Consider the following 15,892-nt stretch of genomic DNA (forward strand, 5'->3'; position numbering starts at 1 on the left):
AAAAACATGAAAACGCATACGATGACTGTGTGTACGACTGTTTGTGTACTAGTGCTGGAAGGTAAATGAATAACCACTACTCAAGTAACGGGTTTTAAGCGATATACTTTTACAAAAAGTGACTTTTTATAAAAGTGATTTTCTGAACATTTGACTGACAACGTTGTAAGATCTGACAACCGTGTCAAATGTTGGGAGAATTTAAAAATTTTTTACTTTGTTTTCTTAAAAAGTTTCAAGAACTTGACAGTATTCAAATTGAAAAGTTTCGATTAGTATTCGCTAAAGGAAAAAGTTGCGAAAATTTACATCTCTAGTGTCGACAAACCCACCATATGAATGTAATATGTTGTTGTTATAATAAATCTTTAAAAGTTTGTGTATCACAAAACATAAATCTTGAATAGAGAAAATGTCTATACAAAAAATAATATGAAAAAGAAAAAAAACACAAATCCATTATTGAAGATGATAATCTATCTTATAAACATTACTTGAAGAAACCTCAATTGAAATTTTATAGTCTGAACACGTAAGAAGTTTTCCTTTTTTTCGCTTTACTTTATGGAATTTTTTAATGAAGAAAAATATCTTCTATAATTTGATTATTGAGTTGCCTGTTTTTCATGAAATTTATTAGAACACGCATTATTTTTGGTTTTAGTAACCCAGCAAACTAATGTGGAGAAGTTTGCTGAGAAAGACATTTCTGTATATTTTGTTAATGATTGAATGGGGGTCAGTCCCCCGATCCGTCAAATTGCTACAACATGAGTCACTTTAAAAACTAAAAAGTTCTTTTAAATTACTTCAAAAATATGTGTCTTTATCCCCTCCATATGAGAAATTTAAACTAGATCTATATCCCAAAGAACCAGTCCGGTAACTAGTTGTGAAACAGTTACAGTCAGATATCATTAAACAATTTGTAATCAAACTGTGATCTTTTCCAAAGAAACCGTTCTGAAACTAACTCTAAATCAGTTCATAATTTACAAAAGCAACTTCTCTAAAGCAAATCGTGTTCCGTTTTCTTAATATTTATTAAAAACGGTTTGTTGGGTTAGTTACTAAAAGAACTCAAACTTATTATTAGAAAATTTTTTGGAATAATTGAACCACCTTGTCTATTTGGAATTTGGTATGGGTAACAAGAGTATTACTTTTATTTTCCAAATGACGCAAATAGAATAAATTTAAAATGCTGCGTCATATTCTTGGAAATTAAATTTTTTAACCTTTTTTTTGAAGAGTTAAGATAAAGTAGATTAGAATTTATAAAAGTTCTTAATCTAAACAAAAAAACTTTCTTTTCTTAGTATGGGAAATTTTAAAAGGTTTATCTAGAGAGTTTTTGACATTGAAATTAACGAGCAATAACTAAATTGAAAAGGTTTTACAGTAAAAGTTGTTATTCATTGAATTTTTAATAAAATTAAAAAACGTTTGAAATAATTTTCATGGAAAAAATTTTAAAACTGGACAAGGAAAATAGTATTAATTAAAGAGAAATGTTGCAAAACGTTCACGGGCTTTAAAAGCATCGTTTAAGTATTTTTAGTTGCTACAACCAAAAATTTATATTACCTCAACCATTTGCTGACAATAAAATGATTTACTGTTATTAGTTTTCGCTTCAAGCATTAAAAATTTTGTTAAAACTGTACTAAAGTACTAAAACTGATTAAGTACTAAATTAAGTAAATTTCTTTGTATTTCGTTTAAAATTAAGTAAGGACAACTATAATAGTTAGTTGCTGCAATTAAACTTATTTTGATTTGATGATTTTTGTTGCAACATTAGTTAGTTTGTTTAGTAAACTTATTATGGACTAAATTAAGTTATTTGCTGCAATCAAATCAGTAGCAACAAAAGAAAGTAAACTGATTAAGAACTAAATTAAGTAATTTTTGAAGTTCTTTGTTTAAAATTAAGTTATCACAACCATAAAAGTTAGTTGCTGAAGAGTGAGAGTTTTAAATTAAAGGAAAAGAAAGTAAACTGATTTACAACTAAATAAATGAAGTAATTTTGTAAGTATTTAATTTAAAAATTACTTGTCACAAACATAAAAGTTGGTTGTTGCAATAAAATTAAACGTTTAAATGGTTTCAGTTGCAGCAAAATAAAGTAATCTAATTTATATTTACATTAAGTAATTTTGCAAGTATTTCATTTAAAAATTAGTTACCATAAACATAAAAGTTGGTTGTTGCAATAAAACTAATAATTTAAATGTTTTCAGTTGCAGCACAAGAAAGTAAACTTATTTAGAACTAAATAAATTAAATAAATTTCCAAGTATTTTGATTAAAAATTAGTTATTACAAACATAAAAGTTGGTTGTTGCAATAAAATTAACAAAAATTTGCCAAATTTTCAACCTTTTGCCATTTAGTTGTAAAAATTTTCTTGAATACACACTTTTGACCATAAAACACATATGTATGTATGTATGTATGTACAAATGTTGTACAACATTTTACACATATTGGAGGAAAATAGCAAATAACAAAATCCTGGATACTTGAAGGCAGATTTAAAATAGTTTTTTTTTTCACAAATAATAAGAAGTAAAACAAAAAACAAAAAATAATTACCGCTTGATGTGAGCCATATTTATCAGCTCCATTTACAGCCTTTTCCAATAAATGTGAACTTTCTTCGGTGGCCAACAAGGCGTTATTGTGTTTAAGATTCGATTCCGATGAGGTTGATGACATTTTGTTATATTTGTTGTTTTTGTATTTTGTATATGATGAGATTTATTTTTTTATTATTTAATAAATAATTTGTTGTTTTTTTGATTTATAAATACTTAAATTTATTATAATAAATATATTTATAGTTATGAGATTACTTTAGTATTTTAACACTAATTTTAATAAATATTTTTTTTTTATAATTTTGTTTTTAACAAATAAATACTAAGTTCGGGATATGTTTTGAGTATAATAAGTTTTTGTTTTTTGTTGTTGTTGATTTTTATTGTTGTTTTTTCTAATTTGTTGAAAGTTTTTTAAGATTTCTTGTTTAGCAATATCTTTGCTTTGTTTCATTAAAATGACGAATTTTCTGTTACGTTATAAAAATTTAGAAATGTTTTTTTTGTTTTTCGTTTGTTGCGTTTGATGGTAATGTCCTTTGGAATGTGTCCTTTAACGTTAAGGTTACAAAACATACACTATTTTTTCATTATTTTATTAACGCCTACACTTCTACTAATACGGGGGGCATTGATGCGCCTGCGTTTTTGGACTCTGTACTCGCTGCTGTTAAAGGTTAACCGTTAAAAACACAACTCTGTTTAAGGTCTGTAAAGTTTATTTTCTTGTTAATAAATTTTGTAAATAGAGAATTTTATTGCAATATATTATTTTTTTCATAAAATTTTTATTTTCTGGAGTATTCTCGCTTAATGGAATTTTTTTATAACACTATTCGAGTATTTTTTTGGTTTAATTTAAATTTATAACAAATTTTGAGTATTTTGTTTAATTCTTTTTGTTTAAAACAAGCCGGTTTATTTCTTCTTTTTTTAATAATTTGTTTATATATCTTGTGGTTATATTAGTTTTAGTTGTATATCTTTTAAAAAAAAATTTTGTTTAAATATTTTATTTATATATTTTTTCTGTATTTCTTAACACCGCCACGACTTGATTGTTAATGTCTCGTTGCCTACCTTACGCGCCAAATAAAAACATATTTTGCTCAATGTTTTTTTCCTTAATGAAGTAAAACTACACAACAACAATAAAACACTAAAATCCTCTCTTTTTCTCTTGCCTGCAATTTCATTTAATCGAACAATCCCCCAGATATATGTTAACGCTCTGTGTCTTTGTCTCTCTCTCTTTTAATCTTACTCTTTTCAATTTATGCATTTCCATTTAAAGTTTCATCATCATCATCGTTTTAGTCGCCAAGTTTTTTATAATAGCGCCAACACAAGCCCCCATAAGTAAATTAGATTGTTAACCTCCTTCTTTCCTCCCTTTCTTCTTTGTATTTGTTCGTTTGCTTTTTATCTGACATTGATTACACATCGAGCCTCTTTGCCTTTTTAAAAACCAGTAATGTCCACAAAAATAACAACAACAACAAACAGCAGCAAATAAAACTGGAAATAAATGCAGGCGCTAAGTAATTGTGTCTACCACATTTGTACACAATTTTTTACTCTCTTTCTCTCTCTTGTATTTCCGTTTTTAGTTATCGTAAAACAGAAAAATTCTCTCAAAAGTCTACTTTCTTAACGTGCCTCCACCTCGCACGTTTTTGTTTTAGTATCGTGCGGGGTTTTTTGGTGTAGTTTGTACCTTACTTAACAGTGTGGCTAATGTAGCGTATTTCGGATTTGTTTCAATGATTTTCCAATGTTCTTTTCGATGAACTCTCGGAGGACGATATACATTTACATTTGGGAGATCTTGTGCAGCCTGTGCGCGTCGAGTAAATCAACATTGAGAGATTCTATGAATGATTAAAGACTAAGACATCTGTATGCACTCTTGTAGAGCAATATATTCCCATAACTGGCGTTGTTCTTCTCCTTTCACACGAACTGATGTGCCCAGTTATACGTCCACGAAAAGAAAGAAGTCTTGACGAATTTCTAACAATAGCCAATAATGTCCAGATTCTATGTCGTTTAAATGGTTTTACACTTATCAATGGTCGGGATCTTAAGACATATTACTCGGATTCTTCTCACGAAATAAGTCATTTGATGATATCCAAGCGTTCAAGCTTAACGGATAAATTTTCCGATCCAACAACCTTAACATCCTGGAAAAAGAGTGCAGGCATAAAGGAATCTGATCGAGTCCGAAAATCTCAATCAAATCCTGGTGCCTGCTGTTTAGCAAAATCAGCGCATTCAGCATTTGTACCGTCGGCAGTGTGATAAAGCATCTATATATGTACCCGAATATCGGCCTTGATTAGCCGATTTAGACTTGTTATAGATGTGTGTCCATGTGCTTCCAAGCTCAAGGTGGACAAATGCTTTTCGCCAGATAATGATAGGTCTAATCATCATCAGACATTGCGTCCAAATGGATTACCTACAAGTTTAGAGGTAATCCTCCCTACGTTTCTACAAGAGCTTGGAGTTCCAATTTACTATAACGTTTCTTGAAAACCCTAAAACTGTACCATCTAGTCGAGGTTTTCTTTGCAGTGGAGATGAAGATGAGGTGGTCAAGTTAGGCATAGATTAGCACTGCAGTTCCACTTGCACAACCTTTAAGATAATTGGATTACCTACAAGTTTAGAAGTAATTCTCCTTACGTTTCCACAAGAGCTTAGAGTTCTAATTAACACTAAGGACTTTTACGTTCCTTGAAAACTCCAAAACTGTACCATCTAGTCGAGGTGTTCTTCATTATATGAAGCACAAATTCGGTTGTGCAGTGGAGATGAAGTTGAGCTGGTAAAGTTAGGCATAGATTAGCACTTCATTTCCATTTGCACAACCTTTAAGACAATTGATATTCACAAGATATATACATATGTTGAGTCGGATGAGTTAAAGTATGATCTGATTTCGGGTTTTAACATCCAGATAAGTCGTCTATAACCGCCCAACAGTCTCTCAATCTCAATCTCAAGATACATTTGATATTCTTATGATAGATTCATTCATTTGGGCAACAGATTGATTAGATTCTATTTAGAACATTTGAATGATTTGACATTGGGTTTCGGATCCAAAATGAGTCATCCACAAACTTTTGGCTGATCGATCGATGATTGTTATTCCCAATATAGATTCATTAATATCTGCAACTAATGAATTCGATTCTATATTTATCGGTACAAGTACCCAGATGATTTGTTAGTGTTATCGCTTTTTAGATCAGATAAGATTTCAGTAAGGTTCAAATAACCATTAAAATTTTGTGCTACAGCTCCACACATTTCGCAAATAAAAATTTGACAACACTATATCTAACCACCAGACATTAAGCAACAACAACACAACAAATAAATAATATACAAATGAGGGTGTGTGCGCCAAGTACAAGTGGTAGGTTTGTGTGTTTCCGAAGCATTTGTAGAGGCCTTTGACGTCACACACTCAGCAAGTTTACTTTGAATATTTCATATTTTTCTTCAATTTGTTTGTATGTACATTGAGGCACAGTGATATTATTCAAATAAAAAATGTTTTTATGAACAATATTAACTACATATTTACATAGATTTGTTTTTGTTTGGAAAAATACAAAAGAATTTGAAATTAATTTAAACGACGACGTAGGTAAAAGATTTAGATTATAAATGACCAATAATATTACCGGTCATTAGGCTTTGATGACGTAAAAAGTCATATTGATTTAATTTAAACGGCTTTTGCTATTGAAAATCTAATGAAAGCTTTACACGGCAACTAAGGTAATATGATCTATCAGAATACTGTGCAGAAGAATACAGATCAGATCGGCTAAACGTAATATGTAATGAAATCATCACACATTAGGAGAAAATATGGATCAAAATTCTGATAGTCGTATGAATCTCTTTATTTTTGGAAATGATTGAAAAAAACAAGCAAGTGACATTATATCAGGGATGAATTTTAATGTAAACATGGAGAAAAAAAAAACGAAAACAGCTGTTTTTATCTTACTTTGTTATTGTTTTTTACCAATCGTGTAAATGCGAAGAGCAAATTTTACTCATATATTAGGAATGCTTTTATATCCGTATTCGCTCAACTTATGTTCGTAATTTCAACAAATATATATCTAAAGTGTAAAATAACTAGTAGATAACTTTACCAAAGGAGTAAGTTGTCAAGTATTTCAAATCAGTACCTATGGATTAAAATTACCAAATATTTTTACACCAAAGGTAACTATGCACTGATAGATACCTATTTGTTGAAATTACGGGCATTAGGAGGCCTTTTAGCTAATGACTATTGCAGAAGTTGTCATTATGAGGAAGAAGATGAAACGAAATCGCAACTACTTTGATATTAGCCTGTATTCACTGAGAACTGGACAAAACACTTTGATACTCCTTCATGTCACGGAGGATTGGTCTAAAGAATATGCTTAATAAGTGAAGCACAGAGTGACATCAAAACACACTCGTGCATCCATTAGGGAAACACAACAGGACCGTCTTAAATGGACCCAAATGAGCTGCTTCTGTAGCGCTGTCGTCGATACCTATACATATTCTATATCAAAAGCAATTTACACACGGTTGTCAGATCCTGTAAAAGTTATTAGCAAAGTGTCAGTTCAGACGATTGTAAGAAACCCTTACAATTTAATTGCTAGGTAATTAATTATCTGTCAGCTTACACAGTTGTCAGATTTAGTATGGGAAAAGTTGTCAAATCGAATATAAGCTGATTATTTTCTGTTAACGTACCATGCTGGTGATAGAAAACATTTATATGACAATGATTCTATTGTAATATACATAAACTTCGGAATCTAATAAAAGAGAATTATCAGACAATTAAGTAGTGTTAACGTAAAACTGTGTAGACACGGTTGTCATATCATACAACCTTGGCAGATCTGGCTGACGTTTGTAAGAAAACCATACAATTTCAATGTTAGACAATAAGTTTATCTGTCAACAAGTATTGTCAGTTCACACTGTTGTCAGATTGTAATATGGCAAAATTGAAAACATTTATCTGACAATGGTTCTATTGTGTCTTACGCGATTGTTAGATGTCTGACAATATAATTATCTTGCAATATACTGACAATGCTTTTTATAACAACGTGGAAAGACGAAAACTGTTAGTTCACAGTGTTATAGGACATTTTCTATAAAATATTTCTATCACCGTTGTAAGATTAGACATTTTTTAAACCTTGTAAGATTTTTGAAAAATTGACTATTGACTTATTATGTTTATTGAAATGAAAGACCCACTATCTGAAAATCTTAATTTTGTTGGCGAAGATTTAAACTTCATTTTCGACATATTTAATTGTTTTATATACATATTTCCATTAAATGTTATGACAAAATTATTTTTGGCTCGTTTTGCTAAAAATTATACTGATGTCATTTCCAATAATTTGATGAATACATACAGCTAAAGTAAAAATTAATTAATTTCGTTTTGTTTGCCAAATTATTTTAAAATTAACAAATTAAACTTGTTCTCTTTTAATAACAAACAAAAACGAAAAAACAAAAGGTCAATTTTAGATGAATACCAGTTTTTGTTTTTGAACTTGACAGCCCACTGTGTCTGTATTGCTACGCATAGCAACAGTTTTTTTTTCAACATCATGAGCAATTCACATAAAAAAATTTTCAATGTAGTACAAGAAAGAGTAAAATATGTAGAAATATAAACCAAATTCATATGACTTTGATTGTAATAACAAAATTTTAAGAGTAAATTGAAAATGCTTGTATCTTGCTTGTATCTGTGTGAGCATTAAAATGTCTTCTCCAAAATAACAAAACTATTAGAAACAAAATCAAAAGCAAAAATTAACTAAAAATAAAACCTACAACTCATATAATAAAAAAAATTCAACAGAATTTTCAAGTGACTATGAAAACAAAACGTGACTTTTGTAGCGCAAACCGCATAAAACATTACGCTTCGTTTGGGAGACGCCAACAATACTAACCAAACAAGCATATCGATTTTTTTCTTATTCATACATATAAGTTTCTTATTATTGTTGTTGTAGGTGAATCTTTACATTACAAAGTCACCTTCAAAATACAAAATGAAAATTATTGAATTTTGATGAAATTTTCGTTTTATTGTTGTATATTTATGAACATACAAACATACAATATCCAAAATTAGAAAGATTACGTACATAGAATTTAACAGAAGAAGTGAGTAAGTAAGTGTATGAGTACAGAGAGTATATTTTATCTGTCTGTTTCGAAGGACCATTTAACAAACATTTTTACTCTCTTTGCTGTAAAAGCATTTATTAATGGAAACTATTAGCCAGAGAACTAAAATGAAAACTATTAGGGACACGTGTTTTTTCTTCTTTATTGAGTTTCTTGCTAAAAATTCAAGTCATTTATCAAAAACTTTGTATTGTATAGTTAGAACTTGATAAAAACGAAATATTAACTAACCCATTTATACACACATGTATGTTAGTTTGAGTATGTGTTTTTGTTTTGCAAAAAATGTCATATGATTTATGTTAGGCATAAAAGAGCTTTGATTCTTTGCTTTTTTCCGTTAATTATGTTTTTTTCTCTCTCTATTGTAGCGTGTAAAAGTTTTGTTGTGACGTCACACAGAGTGTTTGTGACAAGCCCCAAAATCTTTAACCAATGAAAATTAGTTTTGCTTCGTTGGCCTCTAAAATTCATGTAAGAGTGTGTGTGTCTGTGAATGTTTGCATTTGTTTTGTATATAAAAGAAGAATGAGAGCGATATGGTGATGATGATTCAAAACATACATGAAACAACAAAAAAGTACACAAAAAACACTTGACACAGACACACAAATGGTATCAGTGTGTCAGCAAACAGAACTCGGTTAAAACGAATTCGTTTTAGAACCAAAAGTTAAGGTATACATACTAAAAATTGGCAAATAAACATAAATAATAACAAGTGTAATGCTCCTATAGACCTTACTAATGAACTAACCCTCATTTGCCACGTGGGCATCTATGTCTCACCACTCTTACCGTTTGCCTTTATGAGTATTTCGAAAATGTTTAAATGATCTTAATTTATGGAATTTAAGAGGTTTACAGAATCCACATAGTCTACCCCAAATGCTGGTGTATTTGGTTAATTTGAAGAAGAAACTTCTTCAACTGACAATAGAGGCTTTTAAACAACAACATTCTTAAATAGAAGAGTCTTATAGAGAATATATCCTTTTGTACGGAGAAGTCAGCCTATTTCGATCTCTTTAAGATTTACATTTTGGGGTGAAAAATCGTTTTTTGTCAAAAGCTCTGGAATAAGTGTCCAATGTAAGGATTTAGTGAATCGAACAAACATCATTAATATCTCCTTCAAAATCAGATTGCATTGCTAAAGCAGACAATCAAAACTCATTGAATGCGCTAAGGTCGAATGAGATATCATTATGTTCCAAATCAACAAGCACAATTTTGGCAGATCTATTAAAATCAACAGTTTTCGTCTCCAACTAAAAAGGATCTTGACAAATTGATAGCATTTGCCAAAGAGAGGTTTTGTTATTTTTCACTTGCGAAGTTTCATGAAAACTTTGAATGGTTAAAGAAGTTTTAAGTAAGGAAGACACGATATTGAGCTCACTCCAGTAGATACCTAAAGATTCTGCGAGCATGTTACCAAAAAGTAAATATAGAAATCTAAAATTTTTGCAGATTCTTCAAATCCAGCGGAGATTATAGATTCAAATATCAGACCTGTCTAAAAACATCAAGAAGGTCTGAGTCTTTGACGAAACACCAGGCAAAGAAGAGATATCAAGAGATTATAGAATTACTTTGGAAATGCATACTTACCTGCTTCCGAAAGTTCGGAACTTGACCATAATAGGTATAAATAAACTATGTTCGACATAGTCTTTGAGGAAGAGGGAGCAAGATATTATATTTAGAACACTTTTGCTTCGGAAATGCATATCAGCATTAGTTCGTTTGAATAGTGTTGAACTTGAAATCACTTTCTCATATCAAAAAAACATTCCCACATGTATATAAGAGAGACACGAAAGAAATTTCAGGTTAAAAAGATCCCACTCCTGGAGATATCTAAAAATTATGTGGCCTCTTTAGATAAGTTAACAAAAAGTTATTTGCTCGCACAACTGTAAGATGGTTGAGATTTAACAGACTTTTGGTCAAATTAAAATAAAAGTCATATAAGCCGATACTCCAGGTGAAAAATAGGAACCGAATCTGGTCTGAACTGACAATTCTCTTTCGGATGACTTTGATGAGGTCACCCTGTTTCTTAATAACGTCAATTTTCTTTCGGATGCCTTTGATGAGGTCGCCCTGCTCCTTAATAACGTCAAAAACTCTAATAGCTGCGGATATCCTATTACTTGGAATTATCAAGGTGAAACATAGGAACCAAATTTGGTATGAACTGTCGATTCTCGTGCGGATGACTTTGAAAGGTCACCCTGCTCCTGCAAAAAATTTGCTTGCTTAAGGAATTGACAATTTTTGGCAAATTATTCGAGTTTTACTGTATGTTAGGTATAAGACGAAAAAGATTATCCTCCAAAGCTTGAATTGTAGCTGGTTCATTAGCATAAACTACTATAGGAGGAGCTAAACTTCTAGCAAAATCCAAAAAAAAAACGCTTTAGTCAAGATTCCTCGTTAGTTTTGATAGATACTAAGAAGTTTCTCAACATCCACAGATTCATCAAAACTAGCGGAGTTTATACACTAGTAAATGCTTCGCTGCGGAAGTCCAGATATGGCTTCGAACATTGTTAAAGTGGCCAGAGTCTCTAAACCCAAAAGAAATGCAAAGATTTTCATATTAAATTTGCTTAATATGGTAACCTTTGCTCAAGTGTCAATTTCTTCATGATGTTATGCCAAAAGTATATTGATCATATATGTCAAAAAGTAAGAGCACTACGACAGTTCGTTAAAAATATATTCGACTGTAGCTATAATGTAATATTTAAAATATGTACTTAATTATATATTTTTCTGAACATTATTATTGTTGTTTGTTTAGTTTGTTTTTTTTTAATTTTTTTAATATTTATAATTTTTTAGCTGTTGGCTGTCTACTACTAGACAACAACAAAAAAACTTAAAATAATAAACAAAATCACGCGATTTATTGAAAAATAACAAATGTCAGGTATTTTTTATGGATTACTTTTTTTAATATTTTTAAATTGCATATATAGACAAAATTTGTTGTTGTTGCTGGTAATAATAAATTTAAAGAAAGAAAACAATAAGAAGAAAAAACAGACGAATAATAAGTAAATAAATAATAACCCATATACCCATATAAGAGACATGGTTAGAGGTAAAATAACACAACTTAATCGATTGCTGTCTATGAAGGTTGTTGTAGTCATTTTTTAAAAGTTAATTACCCACAATATATAGTTATTTATGTTATAAAGGGGAGGGAAGGGTTAAAAATTTTAAGTACATTTAGAAATCCTTTAATAGCTTCTATTTACAGTTTGTATCTAAATTACCCTTTGCATACCAGTATTCGATTATTATTTTGTATATACATATAAATTGCATTTTATAACAATTATTGTTATTAACTTCAATGTCATATAAAGGTCATAAAAGTAATCAATTGTTTGTTTTTGTTTTGGTCTTTCTAAAATATATTGCTTTTTTCGGTTGTTTTTGTGTGTTAAACATTTATAATTACTTAATGGGGGCTCGACAATTTGGCATGATTGAGTGAGTGCTCTCACCTACAAGTTGTACTTTAACCTCTTTGTTTTGACTATATTTTAAAACTCTCTCTCTCTTTTTATGCTCTCTTCTCTAATAATATACAAATTTTAAACAACTTTGCCTAGTCATTTTTGGGGAATATATATTTTCATTGATATAGCGATTAAAATTTTTATCGTTTCAAAAAACAAAACGGAAATTCACAAATTATACTTTAGACTTTGAAAGTGTTGAAATATTGTTAACAAATGGGGTCTTTATGGTTCATAGGTTTTATGTATGAGTTTCAAAAATTGTTTAATCAAATATTTTAATTATTCCTAAGAAATTAATATTTGATAAACAAAATAATAATTGATTAAATGTATAAATACATTGAAACTTAATATTTTATTTAATGCTTATTTTATATTAGTTACTCAATAAAATACTTTAGCTATTTAAGTATAATGAAAATGTTTGTCTTAAGTCCAAAGTTATAGTAATATGTATATTTGAAATATACAACTGATGCAACGTTATCAACTACTAACATGGGGGGTCAATAGTTATATTTTCCTATAACTTCACAACAATATAGTATACATATAGAAGTTATACATATATGACAATTATTTTGGGGACTCGATATATACAATTCAATGAATAAATCACTGAGCAAGAACTTATAATCGTTATTAAACATTTTTTTATAAAAATAATAATGAACTCAAGACACCTAATGTGAATCATATAAGAAGTTATTGAACGTGATTCAATGTCCCTATAACTTTTTGAAATTGTGACTTTTTGAAAGTATATACTTCTTTAAGATATACAATTATATTAGTTACTTTTTTTAGTAACTAATATGATTCTTAAAAAAGACTTAAATGCTTTACTCAAGAATCCCTATTTGAAAGAAGAATATTGGGTTAGTTTAAAACCTCCTAAACGTTCTTCTGGATCAACTTACTATTGGTACATGTGCTCAAGTTAATTTAAGCACAAAGTCTAACATAAATCAAGTCAAATAATTCTTAATCTGAAGTAAACTAATTCTAAAGCGTATCTGTTTAGAATTACCCCAATCTACATGGTGGAATTTGGCATCGCAACCTTTTCCTTTATGCCTCTTCGACCAGTTTCATCAGCTCCGACGTTGGTGGTAGTGTCGGAGAATCGAAAGGCAGGTAAACAGATGCAAGGTATATGTTGTCACGGCCTTGCTTCAGCACCGTTGCATCTGATGTGGATAATCCTGTTGAGAGGAGAAAACATAAGTTCTTGTGACATAAGATACATGTTCTCGGTCGAGACTCTGTATTAGCGTAGAAAAGTTGGAAATTTACGTGATTTTATCCAGAAACCTTGATCGTCCAAGGTTCTTTGATTAAAGCTATGTGTATCGTGCTGCGTTTATTTTAGCCATCAGAGCGTTGGTAGCCGTCTCAATCCGATGGAGGTTTATTTGGATAACCTCAGTTATTTAAAATTTTCTTCTAGCGAGTTAGTGATCACCTCCCCGCTGGTTGGATTTGACTGCTTCGTGTAACCTGAAGTAGCTATTGATGCAGTGAGTACCATTGAGGACTGCGGAGTCCTTATCAGGCATATAAAGAGTAGTCGTTAAATATATACTTTCCTCATTTTGGATATCATTGCTATTCTTTGTCTTTTGGCGAGTGAGTGATTTCCTCCTCACTTTTAGGATTTGACTTCTCAAAATTACCAGTATTTGCTAATAATGGTTTGACTATCGTCTTAAGTGTTTTAGTGTCCTTATCAGGGCCGGTTTTGACAGCCCTTCCAATCTGCGCCTCGGCAAATTTGGAAAGGGCAGAAGCACCTTCTTTTGCCGAGTGGTAACTTCCTCGCTTTTAGAATTTGACTCCTTAACGTTATAAGTAGTTGCTAATGATGATGTGGTCTTAGGTATTTTAGTGTCCTGGGGTTTCTTTTGAGGTACACATACCTTCGAGGTTGATTTCGCGTCTTCGGAATATCTTTTATGGCATCGTCACCCTTACTCTCTGGATTCTGACTTGAGGTTCCTTTGAGTGAAGTATTGCATGGTTCCACTGTGTATTGGAAGACGGAGAGCTCTTTTTCTTCTTAATTTTATTTTCAGTTGTCAACTCTTCGGGAGACCTGATCCTCTTTGCCTCAGATCTTGTAATAAAGTCCGATTCTATATCCACTGACTAAGATATCTGGCCTAACTAACTAATCAAAATGGCGGCCGTTTTTTATATTTTAAGGATTATTAAACAGAATTTGTTTAATTTACTTTTTAATGTTTTTATATTCATATTTGTTTGAGATTATTATTTACACTGACAAAAGTGATGTAAAATAAAATAATTATTACGCTAGATACATTACAAAGGTGAACATTATAGTATACATATTATATGATATAAGCGCATATTATTAATATAGTATTTTGCAATTTTAGTATATTTATTTCAAATTTAAACATAAAATATTATATCAAATCCAAATGATTCATCAATTTTTAAGAATCTTTTTCCACTGAAAATACAACGAATATTTATAAATATCTTATCGAAAACTTAGTTAAGATTATATACAAAACATTAACTACAATGACACGCCCTTTTTCCAATCAGCAGACTATATCATAAAGGGGCTTATCAAAACAGACATTAAAAATATTTTTTATTGACTCAGAAGATTTTAACAAACTAATACTTTTAGTATTAAACTTAATATTTATTGATGGTCATAAGAGAATTAAATGAAATTTATAAAAAAATAAATATTTGTTTAAATTTAAAATTTATTATTATACTTAAAACGATCAAAGGTTTTTTGTGCAGATTATATTAACTAAATATAATCTAAATAAGTTTTTGTTGATAAAACCATAATTATTTGTTTAAACTCTCATAAAAATATAAGTGACGTCTTACACATTGAACAAAGTACAATGAAAATTTGTGCAAATTATGAATGCAAATTCTTTAAAAATGTCGGCCTTTTTATAAGTTCGTATTTGTTTCTTTTTGTTTGATAATAGCAATAATCTATATAATAAAAAATATTTATTATTTAAAGTAAGTATTTATTACGGTTAAATTGTAAAAAAGTTAATAATGCTAATAAATAGGGGAACACACACACAAATGTTATCAAATGTTTTGCAATTTGAAACTAATAAATTAATAATTACAAAATGCAAATAAAAAAACGTGATCTAAAATTGTTTGTTTTCAAATGTAGGTTTATTAAATTTAAAATTTTTTATTTTTTATATAAGCTGTTATTTATGACGATAATCTAGTGTTTTTAATATTTATGTAATAATATTGTAATGAATATAACGGAAAGTTTTAGAATATTACTGCGTTATTGGCTATTTAGTGCGATAAGATATTTACAGTTTCAGTTTGATTACAAGTTAAACAACTATCTATCTATCTATCTATCTATCTATCTATCTATCTATCTATCTATCTATCTATCTATCTATCTATCTATCTATCTATCTATCTATCTATCTATCTATC

At 29.8% G+C, this 15,892-nt stretch overlaps 1 protein-coding gene across 2 annotated transcripts in view; it reads right to left on the bottom strand.

The window, feature by feature from the left end:
• Positions 1–15,892, bottom strand: part of LOC111677119 (facilitated trehalose transporter Tret1) — a 70,280-nt gene that overhangs the window by 17,268 nt on the left and 37,120 nt on the right. The window contains exon 1 of one of the 2 annotated variants that reach the window (XM_023438185.2): positions 2,602–3,438. The exons of the other annotated variant lie outside the window; for it this stretch is intronic. Within the exon in view, the coding sequence (XP_023293953.1) occupies positions 2,602–2,724 (123 nt within the window). The 5' untranslated portion in view covers positions 2,725–3,438. Of the gene's footprint in view, positions 1–2,601; positions 3,439–15,892 lie in introns of those variants that run through there. 2 annotated transcript variants of the gene reach the window in all.

The sequence above is a fragment of the Lucilia cuprina genome, chromosome 5, assembly GCF_022045245.1.
Source record: "Lucilia cuprina isolate Lc7/37 chromosome 5, ASM2204524v1, whole genome shotgun sequence".
Lineage (NCBI taxonomy): Eukaryota > Metazoa > Arthropoda > Insecta > Diptera > Calliphoridae > Lucilia > Lucilia cuprina.